Source organism: Heterodontus francisci, chromosome 19 (genome assembly GCF_036365525.1).
Source record: "Heterodontus francisci isolate sHetFra1 chromosome 19, sHetFra1.hap1, whole genome shotgun sequence".
Taxonomy (NCBI): domain Eukaryota; kingdom Metazoa; phylum Chordata; class Chondrichthyes; order Heterodontiformes; family Heterodontidae; genus Heterodontus; species Heterodontus francisci.
In genome coordinates this window covers 75,269,206-75,283,973 of record NC_090389.1, presented here as the reverse complement: position 1 = coordinate 75,283,973, position 14,768 = coordinate 75,269,206, and the positions used below count along the sequence as shown (strand labels likewise).

Sequence of the window (14,768 nt, the reverse complement as noted above, 5' to 3'; positions counted from 1 at the left end):
GGTAGATAGCTTCATGTTAGGGAAGCGAATCAAAGGTTATCAGGGGTAGATGGGAGTGTGGAATTCGAGACACAAACAGATCAACCATGATCTTATTGAATGGCAGAGCAGGCTTGAGGGGCGAATGGCCTTGTATGTTCCTAAGGCAGCTCACCACAGCTTCCCAAAGGGATGGGAAACAAATGCTGGCCTTGTCAGTGACGCTCACATCCCATGAAAGAATTTTAAAAATCAGGCAAATCATGCAGCTCTCCGTCCTGCTGGAAACTTACCAAATTCTCTTCACGTCAAGGCTGACAGGCTACTCCTTGGATTGGGGTGGGGGGGAGACAATGGGTAGGGGAGTGTGGATGGGCCAGCAACAGCCTCCTGTTGTTTTGTGAACCCTGTGACAGTCCTGCTCCTTCCAATTCTACAAAAAAACTACAACCTGAAAGTTTCCAGGCATTTTTTTGAGCAGCGTTTCAAGAACCAGGGAAGTTATGTTGAACTTGTATAAGACACTACTTCAGCCTCAGCTGGACTATTGCGTTCAGTTCTGGGCACCGCACTTTAGGAAGGATGTGAAGAAAAGATTCATGAGAATGATTCCAGGGATGAGGAACGTCAGTTATGAAGACAGATTGGACAAGTTGGGACTGTTTTCCTTGGAGAAGAGAAGGCTGTGAGGAGATTTGATAAGAGATATTCAAAATCCTGAGGGGTCTGCACAGAGTAGATAGTGAGAAACAGTTCCCACTCGTGAAAGGATCGAGAACGATAGGGAACAGATTTCAAGTAATTGGTTAAAAAAAGCAAAAGCAACTTGAGGAAAACCTTTTTCATGCTGCAAGTGGTTAAGGTCTGGAATGCTCTGCCTGAGAGCGTGGTGGAAGCAGGTTCAATCGAGGCATTCAAAAGGGATCAGACAGTTATATGAAGAGGAAGAATGTGCAGAGTTACGGGGAGAAGGGAGTGGCACTTGGTGAAATGCTCATTAGGAGAGCTGGTGCAGACACAAAGGGCTGAATGGCCTCCTTCTGCGCTGTAACAATTCTGTGATTCTGTGAACTACTGGTTCGGCTGGTGAGAGCAATTTTATGGGGTGTGTTGAATTTTGCAAATAGTGCATGGGGACCACGGGGCATCGGAGCTTCGTCCGGTAAAAGGAGGTGGCAAGCAAGTGGGTGCTCAGTGTTGGTTCTCTCCGGCAGCCATCGGAAGAGCCAGCGTGGCACTGCTGTGAGGGTGGAGCAGCATGGATACAGTCAAACAAAGGCAATAGTGGGGGTGGTGGGGGAAGGAGCCTGCACTGCAGGGGGATGGGGTGCTGCCAGACTCCCATCAGTGCAGTGGCACTTAAGCACAAGAAAAGTTGGGAGGGGGGCATTGGGAGGGGGATGTGTTTGCATAAGAGGCCTTGGAAACTGAGCGAGACCACCTGTCATGGGCCTCATTCACCCAGGCTTCAAGGCCTCCGGTGAGAAGGAGGAGGAGCAGTAGAGAGGAAGGGAGGTCCAACCACAGGCGCTGCAGATAAAATTGGTTGTCGGGGCTGTTACACAGTTGGCTCTCTCTTTGCATTTCTGTCTTTTTTCCTGCCAACTGCTAAGTCTCTTCGACTCGCCACTCTTTTGCCCCGCATTTATGGCTGTCCGCCAGCTCTGGCGATCACTGGCAACTGACTCCCACGACTTATGGTCAATGTCACAGGACTTCATGTCACGTTTGCAGACGTCTTTAAAGCGGAGACATGGATGGCCAGTGGGTCTGATACCAATGGCGAGCTCGCTGTACAATGTGTCTTTGGGGATCCTGCCATCTTCCATGCAGCTCAGATGGCCAAGACATCTCAAGCGCTGCTGGCTCAGTAGGGTGTATAAGCTGGGGATGTTGGCTGCCTCGAAGACTTCTGCATTGGAGATATGGTCCTGCCACCTGATGTCAAAGATTCTCCGGAGGCAGCGAAGATGGAATGAGTTGAGACGTCGCTCTTGGCTGACATACGTTGTCCAGGCCTCGCTGCTGTAGAGTAAGGTACTGAGGACACAGGTTTGCTACACTCGGACTTTTGTTTCCGTGTCAGTGCGCCATTTTCCCACACCTTCTTGGCCAGTCTGGACATAGCAGCAGACGCCTTTCCCATGTGCTTGTTGATTTTTGCATCAAGAGACAGGTTACTGGTGATAGTTGAGCCTAGGTAGGTGAACTCTTGAACCACTTCCAGAGCGTGGTCGCCGATATTGATGGATGGAGCATTTCTGACGTCCTGTCCCATGATGCTTGTTTTCTTGAGGCTGATGGTTAGGCCAAATTCGTTGCAGGCAACTGCAATCCTGTCGATGAGTCTCTGCAGACACTCTTCAGTGTGGGATGTTAATGCAGCATCATCAGCAAAGAGGAGTTCCCTGATGAGGACTTTCCGTACTTTGGTCTTCGCTCTAAGAAGGGCAAGATTGAACAACCTGCCATCTGATCTTGTGTGGAGGAAAATTCCTTCTTCTGAAGACTTGAACGCATGTGAGAACAGCAGGGAGAAGAAGATCCCAAACGGTGTAGGTGCAAGAACACAGACCTGTTTCACGCCATTCAGGGTAGGAAAGGGGTCTGATGAGGCACCACTATGCTGAATTGTGCCTTTCATATTGTCATGGAGTGAGGTGATGATACTTAGTAGCTTTGGTGGACACCCGATCTTTACTAGTAGTCTGAAGAGACCACATCTGCTGACGAGGTCAAAGGCTTTGGTGAGATCTATGAAAGCAACGTAGAGGGGCATCTGTTGTTTGCGGCATTTCTCCTGTAACTGGCGAAGGGAGAACAGCATGTCAATGGTGGATCTCTCTGCTTGAAAGCCGCACTGTGCCTCAGGGTAGACACGCTCAGCCAACTTCTGGAGTCTGTTTAAAATGATTCGAGTGAAGACTTTCCCCACTATGCTGAGCAGGGAGATTCCACGGTAGTTGTTGCAGTCACAGCGGTCACCCTTGTTCTTATAGAGGGTGATGATATTGGCATTGCACATGTCCTGTGGTACTGCTCCCTCATCCCAGCACAGGCATAGCAGTTCATGGAGTGCTGAGAGTATAGCAGGCTTGGCACTCTTGATTAGTTCAGAATAATGCCGTCCTTTCCAGGGGCTTTTCCACTGGCTATAGAATCAATGGCATCACTGAGTTATGATTTTGTTGGCTGTTCGTTCAGCTCATTCATGACTGGCAGAGACTGGGCTGCTTTGAGGGTGGTATCAGTGACAACATTTTCCCTGGACTACAGTTCTAGGTAGTGCTCAACCCAGCGGTCCATTTGCTTGCATTGGTCAGTGATCGTTTCCCCTGATTTAGACTTGAAGGGAGCGATCTTCTTGATGGTTGTCCCAAAAGCTCTCTTAATGCCAACAGACAGTCCTCTGCTGTTTCCGGTGTCAGAGGCCAGCTGAATATGACTGCATAGGTGTTGCCAGTAGTCATTTTCACAGCGCCTGGCTGTTCTTTGTGCAGTGTTTCTGACTACTTTAAGTGCTATGGATGTTAACTCGCTGGGGGCTTTCCTGTAGTTCAACAGTGCAGTGCGCTTAGCGGCTATGACAGGTTCCAGCCCTTCAAAGTGAGATTGAAACCAGTCTGCATTCCTCTTCGCACGTTCGCTAAAGGTGGTCATTGCTGAGTCATAGATGGCGTCTCTGATGTGGGCCCACTTGGTCTCTGCATCCCCTGCAGGAGTGTATTGAAGGGTTTTTTCAAGTGAATTTAGAAACTTATGTAACAGCTGTGGATAAGAAATTCTGCTAGTGTTGATGCATGGGCAGCCCTTCTGCTTGGAGTGATGCAGCTTCTATGGTTTGAGTCTAACTTTGCTGCACACCACGGAGTGGTCGGTGTCGCAGTCCGCACTGTGGAAGCTGCGTGTGATTTGGACACTGTTTATAGAGGCTCGCCTTGTGACGATGAGGTCCAGCTGGTGCCAACGACGTGATCTTGGGTGTCTCCATGAAACCTGGTGACAGGGTTTAGTGTGAAAGAACGAGTTGGTGATGCAGAGGTTGTGATAGGTACACAACTCCAGCATTCTCTGTCCATTCTCATTCATCCGTCCAATGCCATAGTGCCCAAGGCAGGAAGGCCATGAGTCATCGTCGGCCCCAACCCTGGCATTAAAGTCCCCCAGCAGGAACAGATGTTCGGTATTAGGAATGTTACGAATGATATTATGGAGTTCCTCGTAGAACTGGTCTTTAACTTCAGGTGGGGAGCAGAGTGTTGGAGCATAGATGCTAAGTAGGTGTACTGGGCCAGAGGCAGTGAGCAGTCGGATGGACCGTATGCGTTCCGAGCCATTTGAAGGTGGCTCTATCGTGCTGAGCAAAGAGTTTCTGATGGCGAAGCCCACTCCATGCTGTCTTAATTCTTCAGGATCCCTACCCTGCCAGTAGAAGGTGTAGTCTTGCTCTCTTACAGATCCGCTCGCAGAGAGGCGTGTCTCCTGAAGTGCTGTAATGTCCACATTGAGTCTACTGAGTTCGTTGTTAATGATGGCGGTCTTCCAAGAGTCGTTGATTTGTGTAAGGTCTTCTGACAGGCCAGGACACATAGTTCTGATGTCCCAGCTTGCAAAATGAAGGGTTAGTACCTTCTTTCCTTTTTTTGTCATGCTGTTTAGTGCAGTGTTACAGTCCACTTGTCGGGCAATGACCCTGAGCTCCAAGCACCCATTGAAGCAGGTGGACTGTGGCGGGACAGAACCTTTCTGACCGGGAGTTGACTGGTTTGAGGCAGGCGGTAGCTGTCCAGTGAGATGCGATGACCTCTCCCACCAACAAAGGCTACCCGTGGCGCCCAATCTCTACGCCAATTGAGCTGGACTTATAACCCGTAACTGCTGCCTTCCGTGTTGTTTTGGTCGCTGTGAGGCAACTATGGAGTGACCTCTCCATGGCACATGCCTGAGCGGAATGTATGGAGGTTGTGAGTTGCCCAAGCGTCAAAACCCCCCTCTCGGCCTTCCTAGTGGGGTCCAAAGGAGTGCAGAGCACAACGTTTGGCACTGGTATTGTTGCAGGAACTGCTGGAAACATGCCAAAGGTGACACATGACTGCCTTAGGGGTTCCACTCCGGATTTCCCGTTAGGGTTTACTCCCTTAGCCTTGGTCTCTCCCGAGATGCCCACAAGGCAGTGGGGTTATTAGTTCCTATCCCTGAGCAGGGGCCCTAACAAGTAAACTGTGCGATTTCATGGAGGGAGGGGGCAGGGGGTGCGAGGAGGGAGGGAGTGCGAGGGGGAGGGTGTGGGGGGAAGGCGATGCAGGGGGAAAGGGGGAGCGGGGGTTGCGAGGGGGGAGGGAGGAAGAGGGTGTGAGGGGGAGGGGTTGGGGGGAAGGGGGTGCAAGGGGGGAAGGGGGTGCAAGGGGGGAGGGGGTGTGAGGGGGTAGGGGGTGGGGGGAAGCGGGTGTGAGGGGGGAAGGGGTGCGGGGGGAAGGGGTGTGGGGGGAAAGGGGAGAGGGGAACGGGGTGCGAGGAAGCAAGGGGGTGAGGGGGGGAAGGGGTGCAGGGGGGAACAAGTCTCTTTAAGTGGAGAGATACGTATTGAAGAGAGTTCCCAGACTCTTATAATAGCTGGGATATTTATGACTTAGCCATAATATTAAAAATATGCTGTCCAAAAGATGGTAATATTCTCTGTTGGTTTTCTTTCTTTGAGGGAAAGCTAGTACAATTCTTTGGACCCAAATAGGTGTCTGAGAATTTGTCTGGTTTGAACTTAATTAAAGAAGATTCATTGGGATGTACTCCTAATTTGGTTTAGTCCCTATAAGGGGTTAAATTCATAAATCATTTCCTCTATGACCCCTCCTACCTGTTGGTTCTATACCAATAAAGACTCACCTTTCTGCAGCCTTGCTGTCACCTCCTTTATTTACTATTCCATTGCCCTCCGCCCAGTTGCGCATTGCACGACGGCAAGGATGAAGCATTGGCCACCCAGAGCATGACCCCTTGTAACCAGCCCCTTGAGAGAGACAGGGTAGAACTGAACTCCCATAGGGACATAAAAATGGAAGGAGATGTAGCGCCAATACATTAATCCTTTATTTGACACACGAAGAAATGTGAGGCTTCACAGTTTGATACTGTCTTCACCCGTAAACCCCAAGCGCAGCAGGGTGATCATCTTAAATTTCTTGCACATGCTCCTACGTGGTGCTCCCCCTGCGCTTGCAACTGAGATGGAGGCAGGATGCTGACCTTGTTGTCCCGTGGTTTGGGATGACCTTGCTCCTCCTCCCCTGGCTGCCTGAGACCTGGAGGGCCTCGGTATGCTGAAGGGCTCCTGCACTGGTGCAGGACCTCCTCTGTCATTGCGGCTGCTTGAGGCGCTTGTGTCACTGAGGGGAGGCGGTGGCGTAGTGGTATTGTCACTGGACTAGTAACCCAGAGACCCAGGATATTGCTCTGGGGACATAGGTTCGAATCCCACCACAGCAGAAGGTGGAATTTGAATTTAATTAATAAATCTGGAATTAAAAAGCTAGTCTAGTGATGACCATGAAACCATTGTCGATTGTTGTAAAAACCCATCTGGTTCACTAATGTCCTTTAGGGAAGGAAATCTGCTGTCCTTACCTGGTCTGGCCTACCTGTGACTCCAGACCCACAGCAATGTGGTTGACTCTTACATGCCGTCTGAAATGGCCTAGCAAGCCCTCAGTCAAGGCAATTAGCGATGGGCAATAAATGCTGGCTTGGCCAGTGATGCCCACATCCCATGAACGAATAAAAAAAAAAGGGCTGAGGAGCCACTGTCCACACCAGGAGCGCCCTGAGAGGAGCAGAAGGCAGTCATTCATCCTTCCTTACAAGGCACAACTGTACCTCCCTGCTGACCTGAGAAGTATGAGGGCCTGGCAGACACACTGCTTGGGCGTGCCTGTGCTGTGCTCACCATGTTGTGTCCCCGAATCTAAGCATCAGCACACACCCACCGACATGACAGTATCTGTGCTGGTGGAGAGTGAGGGAGAATAATGTGGCATTGCATCATCTGAGGCTCCCAGCTCCTCCTCCTCAGAGGCAGGAGGCTGTCCCCCAGTCACTCCAGCTCTCCGTTCTTTGGCCTGACCTGCATGAGAGAGCAGATAGATTAAAGGGTTATGGGCTTCCCATTGTGTCCTTCCAACTACTCCGAGTGTGGAGCTCCATGTCTCAGTGGTGGACACATGAGCACTATGCCTCGTGTTTGTCAGAGGCTCCCTTGTGCCTCTGTATTCAACCATTCACTGTATTGGTCTGCACTCAATGGAAGGCTGTCGTGCTGCCCTGCCAGTTCTAACGCCTCTTCCTCCATGGGGGTCAAGATGGCCAGGAATGGAACTCCTGTGCTGGTCTTGACCTGTAATGGGCTGTCTTCTCCTTCAACAGAAACATGATCACTGTTACTCTCCCCATAAAGACAAGCAGAAGGCCAATGCTGGTTGCAGCCCAGTTGTCCATGTTGGGGGTGCATGAATGCCTCCTGCAGCAGCCAGTCTCGAGGGACCTTGCTGGAGTCAGCAATCAGAGACGGGTGCATCTCACCGAGATGCAGCCATATCTCTGACAGGATCTGCTGCTGCCTGACCCCTTTGCCACTGACTGGGTGGTCACTCCCTCTACACCAAACTCACCTTCTTGCATTGCCACATGCAAGCCCCAAAAGGAAATGAGGTATGGAGTACTCACCTTGGCAGAATGATTAAGATCATTGACGCATTTGCAGTACTGGAGCCAGGTTCTGGGAGTGACCCACGGCTGCTGACCTCCTCTGCAATTTCCATCCAGGCTTGTTTGGTCAGTCGTCTGGTCTCCTACCCCCTTGCCTTGCCTTGCCCTTGAAGCCTGGAGGACAGCCTGCAGGCAGGCATTGCTGAACTGTGGGGCCACCCGGGTTCTTCCTTCTGACATTCTCGCTACCGCTTTCCTTCCTTTTTTTAAGGTTTGCAGGCAGTTCCCATTACATTCAGTCCTGCCAGCCCTTTAAAAATGGCACCAGCACCTGCTGTGGCATGAAATATCACTGCCTCCGCCACCTCTCTGCCCACCTTCGCTCCCTCAGTGGTCGGCCCCCCCACCTCCCGACTGTTAATTGGCTGTCCACCGGAAAATCATGTGTGGCCAGTTAATCCCAGCCCAAGTGAAAGCGGCTCTCACTTCTGGTCCTGACAGCAGGATCTGCGGCCAACCTGCAAAATTCAGCGCAGAATTTCTGGAGCAAGCAGTTCCTTGGTGTATTGGAGACCAATCCTGTTCAAACAAATCTTCAAAACCATAAAACACTCTTTCAAGTTGTTAAAAAATGGAATGTAAAGGATTTTTCATAGCTTCCAATAATTAGAGCACATTAAACTTTGAACAGCAAGAAATCAGAGGAGTGAATGAATATCTTATTGCATGACCCAATTATTGCATGTGGTTATTTGTTTCATTTTTGGATCGCTTTCAAACACATTTCACATAGTTTAACACAACAGGGAACTTGGGATACAGGAAACAGAAGCTTTTCAGGCCAGAGGCTCAATGATTCCTTTGAATTTCTATCACTGTAACACAGCACAGATCCTCCCCGATGATTTACTCTACAAACACAACTTTAACGGAATGAATATCAAAACCAAGACTGCTCACAGGCAAACAAAATTCATATTCTATGTACTTACATTTACATATTCCTTACAGGGGATGGGAAAAGCGTGGAATCTGATTTCTTAAATTTACTCGTAGAATTGAAAAGTATAAAAAGTAACATTTCAAAATTCCATCACAATTTTGTCATTGTCTCTGGATGGTATCTTTCCCTTCGTTTATAAGGGTTCACTTTACAAATTTGTGCCCTGGTGCAGAACAATTATTTCAGTGGTCCGACAGCTCGGTGAGGAGCTCTAGCTTCCAGGTCCAAATTTCCAATCTGCACTCTCTGCACACAAAGCTTGGTGCCAAGAGTGCAGGTCCACAAAATCATAGAATTGGATAGTACAGAAAGATGGCTCTTTGAAAGAGTTGTCCAATTAGTCCCACTTGCCTACTCTTTCCCCATTCCCCCGCCAATTTTTCATTTCCAAGTAGTTATCCAATTCTCTTTTGAAAGTTACTATTGAATCTGCTTCCACTATTCTTTTAGGCAATCCATATCAACTCACCATTTAAAATAAAACCCTCATTTCTCCCCTGGTTCTTTTGCCAATTACCTTAAATCTGTGTTTTCTGTTCGCCAACCCTCTTGCCGGGGAAAACAGTTTCTCCGAAGGTACTGCACCGAAGCCTCTCATAATTTTGAACACCCCTATTAAATCTCTCCTTTACCTTCCCTGCTCCAAGGAGAACAAACCCAGTTTCTTGACTCTTTTCACATAAATGAAATCCTTCATTCTGGTCCCATTCTAGTAAATTTACACTTTATCTCAAACTACCAAATTCTTACAAACCCAATGCCGTGAGTGATGCTACTGATTCATAGGGCTGAATAGCTGAGATTTTCCAGCCCAACAGTGATGACCACACTCTTCAAGATCCACACCTCTCTGGAGGGTCATGTTATGGAGAGCGCAGCAGACCCCCACAATGCATGAGACCTTTGAGGGCTGTCTGAAGGTTTTGCAGGAACTGTCGCCATGGCCCTCCCATGGCTGTAAAAGTCACAGTGGCTTTGTACTTTTTTTGCAACTGGGTCCTTGCAAGCAGCGGCAGCAGCAGCAGCATATCATTGCATCACGGAGGTAATGGATGCTCTGTTCAACAGGGCAGTACAGGAGGGCGCCTCCCAACTGATCAAGGCACCTGAACCTCATCAGGAGGCTGATGGCCTGCTCAATGATGACCCTTGTGCTCAGGTGGCATCAGTTGTAATATCTTTCAGCCTCTGTGGCAAGGTAACACACTAGAGTCATCAGCCATCTCCTCCTGGGATAAGCCTTATCCACTAACAGCCATCCACTGATTACCAATGGCTCCATGAAGCGTTGCGGCACCTATGATTGCTGGGGGACAAAGGTGGCATGGCAGCTTCCAGGATAGTGTGCACATACCTGCATGAAGCTCATACTGTAGTCGCATGCCAGCTGAATGTTTAGGGATGGTATCCCTTCCTGTTGAGGAATCTCCCTGGCTGGTCACTCAGTGCCTTGAAGGCCACATGGGTGCAATCAAGGATCCCCTGCACCTGAGGGAATCTGGTGACTGAGGCAAATCCCACTGCGCTTTGAGCTTGAGAGCTGAGATCCACCTTGAATCCATGTAATCCCTGTCCTGTTGAACAGAGCATCCTTTACCTCCATGATGCAATGATATGCTGCTGCCGCTGCTTGGCAAGACTCAGTTGGAAAAAAGTACCAAGCCACTGTGACTTTATAGCCATGGGAAGGCCTTGACGACAGTTCCTGCAAACTTCAGACAGCCCTCAACAAGAGCACACAAGTCAGCAACCATCTGCCTGCGCAGGCGCAGCCTTCTGCGGCACGGATACTCCAACATGTCCAGGTTGCTTCTCCCTTGGTGATACACCCTCTGCTGAGGGTATCACCTTTATTGCCTTCCTGCCCCTCGTTCCTGACCCCTGCACCCCTGTTGTCCAAAGGTCTGCCTCTGCTCCTGGAGATGCTGCTCCTCATCACGAATCAATCCTATCACGGAGTAGCTTAATCCCATTTCCTGTTAATTCTTTCCTTCCTTTCTATTGGAATGTGCAGTCTTCCTAAACACCCCTCTCATGAACCTGTGAAACTCATAAGCAGAGGGGCCCATCTACCACTCCCATACAACCTCCCCCCCAACAAAAAAATGCCCTTGTTAAGAGTGAGGAGATGTAACAGGTAATTCTCCTGACTCTGTAGAACTGTTTGCCTGTGAATGAGGGCCTATTCTGAGACTTCCCTCTTTGATGGAGCCTCTTGCTGCTGTCCTGCCATTCTGGCTTCCCACTTTGTCTGCGCCTTCTTCTCCCTGTTCTGGTTTGGATCTTGCATGGATCCTGTGCCTCCGAAAGAAAATTCAAAGCTGTTCCTTAACGAGCTGACAATAAGATCGTTATGTGGCTTAACCGGCCGTTTAGCAATCTCGGCAGATTGGCTTCTCTGGATCTTGGTGGAGCCTTTGAAAATTTGAGAATGCCCTTTTCGCGTGCCCATTCCTGCCCTCCCTCACATTGGCAATGCTTCAGCTGGAAAAAAAGAGGGAATCCGGCGCAATACATCCCTACCTAATTTCCCACTTAAAGCGATTCTATCATCACCAAACCTATGGTGCAGAAGGGGAAATTCTTGCCTTATTAAATTCATTTCATTCCTTGGGAATCTGAGAATTTCTACCAATGTTTTGACGATCAGATACTGCAATTTCCTCTATTTTCCCACAAAAACCACAAATCAATACTCGTACCCATCACCTTTCACAGTCAACTGATACCATGGTAACCATCAGCTAGCAACAATCAGTCCGATCAGGCATTATTTCAGCTCCAACTTTGCCTAAACCTAAAATTAAAGATTAAAGAGTCTGCAGCCAGTGTTCTCAACCAAGGGCGGGTTTCCCTATTTTCAGTATTCTGTGTAGAGCTAAGTATAATAGCGTGGATTAATGAAACAATTTTCTTCCCTTCTAGAGTAATTTTATCCTCATGGAGTGGTGGGACTTGTGTTGGGATCCTTTTCTGCCAGCATGTTGATTTCCTGAGCCATTGAATGGGTTAGGGGACCATTATGCGTGGATACCAGAGGTGAAATGTAAATCAGAGGGAGAGTCACTCCTTGAGTTGCCCTTATACAGTTCCCAGTGACTGGTACCAGTTCAGCATTGACAACCGTGGTCGTGTCAGTCACCTCCCTGCTCGCTGAAGACAAGGAAATTCTGCTTTTGGGTGGGAAAATGTTGTAACATATGGAAGGGATGGGGCAGGGAACTCAGTAAGAAGAAAATGAGAAAAATAATTTTCAAGAACCAGTATAAATAGGTGGGTGACCTATCTGATGGGTGACCGGGTAACTCTGTGACTATTCTCTGCAGGTCTGACCAGTTTAAAGGTTCAACCTTACCTGCCATCCCGGTCCCAGTCATAGACATCCACCTTCACTGTTCTAAAGAGGAAAGGCGAAAAAAAGGGGTGAAGTCAGTAAAAATATTGACATAGATCCAGCTGTCTTCCCCATGGGTGTGTCTTATAAAAAAAGGTATTTAATTTTCTTCTCTGTTTAAAACCGAATACATTCCCTGAAGCAAAACAAAACAGGGTAAAGTTTTGCAGTGGAAGTAATGGTGAGACTAACAGCGCTCACCATTACTTATGTGCAAATCGGACAGCAATCGCCGACAACTGCGCATACGTATTTAAATGACAAAATCAGGATGCTGCTTTCTGAGATGTCCTGATCTCCCAAAGGCTGCACGATGATGGTATCTTCACACCTGATTCACCTTTCAAATACATTGAACGGTGTGACATTGCTGTACTTACCTCAGAGGTAGAAATAAACTCACTAGAAAAATGTTACAGTTTGTCCATGCCTGTGTAACTACCCTTTTATAGGCAAACAACCTACCTAGCACTGAAAATTAAATTTTACAATAGTGGAATCTCATTCCTTCAGATTTTAATTATTATTGGAGAATTTAAAAAAAAATTTAATTCTTTAAAAACTTTTTCTTTCTCTCTCTCTTAATATAATCTTTCATTCCTTTCCTTCTTTTGCTTTCTTTCGGTAATTTGACATTAAATCAATATTCTAACTGACAGTTCCTGGTTCAAACTCTACGCTGCTCATTAACGATGCTTCAATCTGATTGGTTAAGGAGACACAGGGCTGAATTTTATGGGCCCCCTAGGGACAGGAATGGAGGTCAGGGGCCCATAAAATTGTGTAGGAAGGTGGGGGGCAGAGTGCTGTCATCTTCCCAATACCCTGGAATTTAGTTCAGGGCAAGGAATGCCGGGGACAACCTTCCCGCCCAGAGGCCAATTGAGTCCCTTAAGTAGACAATTAAAGGCCACTTAAGGGCCTTTTCCCACTGCCGGTGGTATTTTGCCAGCGGTGGGAGGGTGCCTTTGCCACATGGGGAGGTTGCCTAGTAAAAGAAGGCAGCCTCCCTGTGGGTTGGGGGGGCCCACAGAGGACTCTGGCGGCAAAGGCTGCCCCTCCGCAAACAAACAGCCCCCAACTCTCATTGACCACCCTGCCACCCCCCCACCAGGGCCTGCTGGACTGGCCCTGGTGAGCCCGCCACGCTTACCTGAGGTCCGGGGCTCCAGTGCTGGTCCTGGTCCTGGGCCTCTTGTACTACCGGCAATGGCCACTGCTCCCAGTAGCGCTGCCGGTACTACTGAGCTAACAATCTTATGATTGGCCGGAGGCTTTTGGAGGCAGGGTCCCTGACCCTGATGGCGGGAAATAATTGACTGCCTGCCATGGAATTTGGCCGGGGGCCCTAAACAGCGCCAAGATGGGGTTGCCCCTGCCTTCCAGCACATCACCAGGACCCCCGCCATTGGGGTAAAATTCAGCCCATAGTTTCTTACCCTGCTGACAAAGGACCTGTAGAGGGTACTGCACTTTTTGAAACCAGGAACTTCCAGTGCAAAAATTCACAGAAAGGCTATGGGCAAGTGCCCAAATAGGGGTTACCCTTATTCTCAGAGGAAATCATTTCTCCTATCTATCCTATCAAATCATCTTAAATACCTCAATCAGATCATCTCTTAATCTTCTATATTCAAGGGAACATATGTATCATATTTAACCTAGGAAACAGCCAAAGGCATTTCACAGAGCTGAAATTGACGATGAGCAATGGTGGAAGAGCAAGGACAGCTGATTGGAAGAATGGTCAAACAGAGGAAAATTCTAAAGGCGGGTACAGAATTAGCAAGAGGGAGGAATTGAAGGAGAGGGTTCCACAGAATAGAGTTCAGACAACTGGAGATTCTGCCACTGATAGCCAAGTGGAGGAAGGGGGTTCTGAACTGAAGGTCAAAGAAAGAAAGAAGAAAGACTGGCATTTATAGCATGTCTTTCACAGTCTCAGAATGCTCCAAAGCACTTTACAGCCAATGAATTACCTTTGAAGTGCAGTCTATATTGTAATACAGGAAACACATTTTTCACACAGCAAACTCCCACAAACAGCAATATGATAATGACCAGATAATCTGTTATTGTAAATTTGATTGAGGAATAAATATTGGTCAGGACATGGGGGAGAACTCGCCTGTTCTTCAAAATAGCACCATAGGATCTTTTATATACACTTTTATTTATTCATTCATGGAATGTGGGCGTCACTGACTAGGCCAGCATTTATTGCCCATCCTTAATTGCCCTTGAGAAGGAGGTGGTGAGCTGCCTTCTTGAACTGCTGCAGTCCATGTGGGGTAGGTACACCCACAGTGCGGTTAGGAAGGGAGTTCCAGGATTTTGACCCAGCGACAGTGGGTATCGACAGCGATATAGTTCCAAATCAGGATGGTGTGTGGCTTGGAGGGGAACTTGCATGTGGTGGTGTTCCCATGCATCAGCTGCCCTTGTCCTTCTAGTTGGTAGAGGTCGCGGGTTCCGAAGGTGCTGTCTAAGGAGCCTTGGTGCATTGCTGCAGTGCATCTTGTAGATGGTACACACTGCTGCCACTGTGCGTTGGTGGTGGAGGGAGTGAATGTATGTGGAAGGGGTGCCAATCAAGCGGGCTGCTTTGTCCTAGATGATGTCGAGCTTCTTGAGTGTTGTTGGAGCTGCACCCATCTAGGCAAGTGGAGAGTATTCCATCACACTCCTGACCTG

The 14,768-nt window shown here is 48.6% G+C and overlaps 1 protein-coding gene across 5 annotated transcripts in view; it reads right to left on the bottom strand.

Annotated features, from left to right (window-relative positions):
• LOC137380207 (copine-9-like) overlaps positions 1 to 14,768 on the bottom strand; it is a 427,604-nt gene that overhangs the window by 87,289 nt on the left and 325,547 nt on the right. For all 5 annotated transcript variants that reach the window (XM_068052008.1, XM_068052004.1, XM_068052005.1 and 2 more), the window contains one exon: positions 12,036 to 12,077. In XM_068052008.1, coding sequence (XP_067908109.1) covers positions 12,036 to 12,077 — 42 coding nt within the window. The remainder of the gene's footprint in view (positions 1 to 12,035; positions 12,078 to 14,768) is intronic.